The 1,940-nt window shown below is 53.8% G+C and overlaps 1 protein-coding gene across 1 annotated transcript in view; it reads right to left on the bottom strand.

Annotated features, from left to right (window-relative positions):
* Window positions 1-669, bottom strand: part of DNAJC18 (DnaJ heat shock protein family (Hsp40) member C18) — a 14,970-nt gene extending 14,301 nt beyond the window's left edge. The window contains exon 1 of the mRNA XM_026035743.1: window positions 587-669. Within this exon, the coding sequence (XP_025891528.1) occupies window positions 587-669 (83 nt within the window). The remainder of the gene's footprint in view (window positions 1-586) is intronic.
* Between the last annotated feature and the right edge of the window lie 1,271 nt (window positions 670-1,940).

Below are 1,940 nucleotides of genomic sequence, written 5' to 3'. Positions count from 1 at the left end.
CGCCCGGCGGCGCGCCCGGCCCGCCGCGGACTACATTACCCAGAGAGCCCCGCGCCTTGGGGGAGGAGGGGGAGCGGGAGGGGCAGGGGAATGGGGACGGCGAGGGCCAGCCTCCGCCGGGGAGTTTCATGACGATGGGCGGCGTGACGTCAGGGCGGCGCCCCGTGACGTCATAGGCAGCGTTSTGCCGCGTGGGGGAACGGCCCCGCGAGGCCAGTGCTGTGACGCCAGAGCGGTGCAGTGAGCGGTGCAGCCGYCCCGGGGCCGCCTGTCCCCCCCGGCAGCACTGCGTGGTCCAGGGACGCGCGCTGTCCATGTGCTGGCCAGCCCAGGCCTCGGGACGGGCCCGACACCGTTGCCTGGCGCCTCTGCCCCTCGCAGCCGGGCTCGCGGGCCTGTCGGCATCCCTTGTGCTGGGCCTGTGTCCCCGTGTCACTGCCAAGGACACCGGGCTCACCAGCAGTGCGGGAGAAAGTGCTGTGGGGGGGTTAGAAGAGCGTCTCCTACCAGCACGGCGTGTTGGAAGGTACATGGCAGGGTCACACTCATTCACATGAGACAATTGCCACTGGAAGCTGGCGGTCACATCACTTCCATCACTGATTTCAGCTCAGTCTTCCTGCTGAACAAGTTCAGCATCCCAGTTTTTGCTTCCTTCTGAATGGACATCGGTTTGGGACGGGAATGAAATTCTAGGTTGTGGGGCAAGGGATGGGATAAGCTAGAGGGCTAAAAAAGCATGGGAAGGGGAAGATGTCAAGAGAAGGGAGTGATGTTGAGCCGCAGTCCAGAAAAGTGAGAATGAAATAAAGGTCCTGAGCCCTGTCTGGAAGTTGTTTAGTAACTACTAGCACTAGTAAGACTAGCTAAGTAGCTAAGGAATGGGAGGAGGGCCCAGAACTGGAGGGAGAAGGAATGTCTTGACTGGCAACTTTGCCCAATGAGTCCAGAGGCAAAAGAGGCTATGGCCGTGGCAAGATCCTAGGGCCAGCGCTTCAGAGGTCAATGCAACTTGTTGCAGGAGGGAAGTCCAGTTAAGGCTCAGCATTCCCTGATATTGCTGGCATTGAAGTGTCAGGAACGCATTGTAAAAACCTACCCACCAAGGCAGAGGTTTGTGAGGCTTTGGAGCTGTGGTAGGTTAGCAAAGGGAAGAAGAAAGATCTASTGGTCCCATGAGCTTCTGTTGTTCCAGGTGGTTGTCTTTTCTGAGATGCTGTTGCAGAAGAGAGAAGCTCCATATTGGCTTTGCTCGTGGCTGCTCTCTTTCATAGTCAACCAAAACAAGACGCCTTGTTCTTTTGTTCTTTATATTTAAACCAGCAAGTCTTCCTTCTTGTGAACACGATCTGTGTGCCCAAAGCTCACATAGCAGTAACAACATTATTAGGAYGGCAGCTTGCGTTTCAGCAGCACCTTTAATTCCTGGCTCTCCAAACGCTCTACAGACATTGATTAACGTAGCCTCACAACACCCCTGTGAGGTAGGTGAGTGTGGTTATCCCTGCTCTGCAGAGACACYGGGGCACCAAGGATAAAAGACTGAGCAATTGTGCTCTGCTTTGACCCCATGCTTGKCCATATAGGTCTCATTAGGCCTTCAGCTTCAGCCTGATGCTTTTTAGCGCATGGCTTTAGCTCAGTCTGAAGCTATATGGCAAGCCCATGACTGACTGGCATGGGCTATCAGGGCCATTAATCAAGGGCAGCAGTTTATCAGCTGCGTAGATAGTTCCTTGGTGCTCCTTGCTGCTTGAGAGTTTGGGTGCATATCAAAAATACAGTGAGATATCAACCACTGAGCATGGCAGGCTGTAGCTAGAGCAAGCCCTGAGACCCCTGAGGGGCAAGCTATGTGGCCTGATACAGTAAATGTATTGATCAGAAAGGGACAAGTAACTTTTATATATATATATATATATATAAAAAAAAAAAAAAAA

Source organism: Nothoprocta perdicaria, unplaced genomic scaffold, assembly GCF_003342845.1.
Source record: "Nothoprocta perdicaria isolate Ctin4 unplaced genomic scaffold, notPer1 scaffold_166, whole genome shotgun sequence".
In the NCBI taxonomy this organism is placed as follows: Eukaryota; Metazoa; Chordata; class Aves; order Tinamiformes; family Tinamidae; genus Nothoprocta; species Nothoprocta perdicaria.
This window is presented reverse-complemented; position numbering and strand designations above follow the sequence as displayed.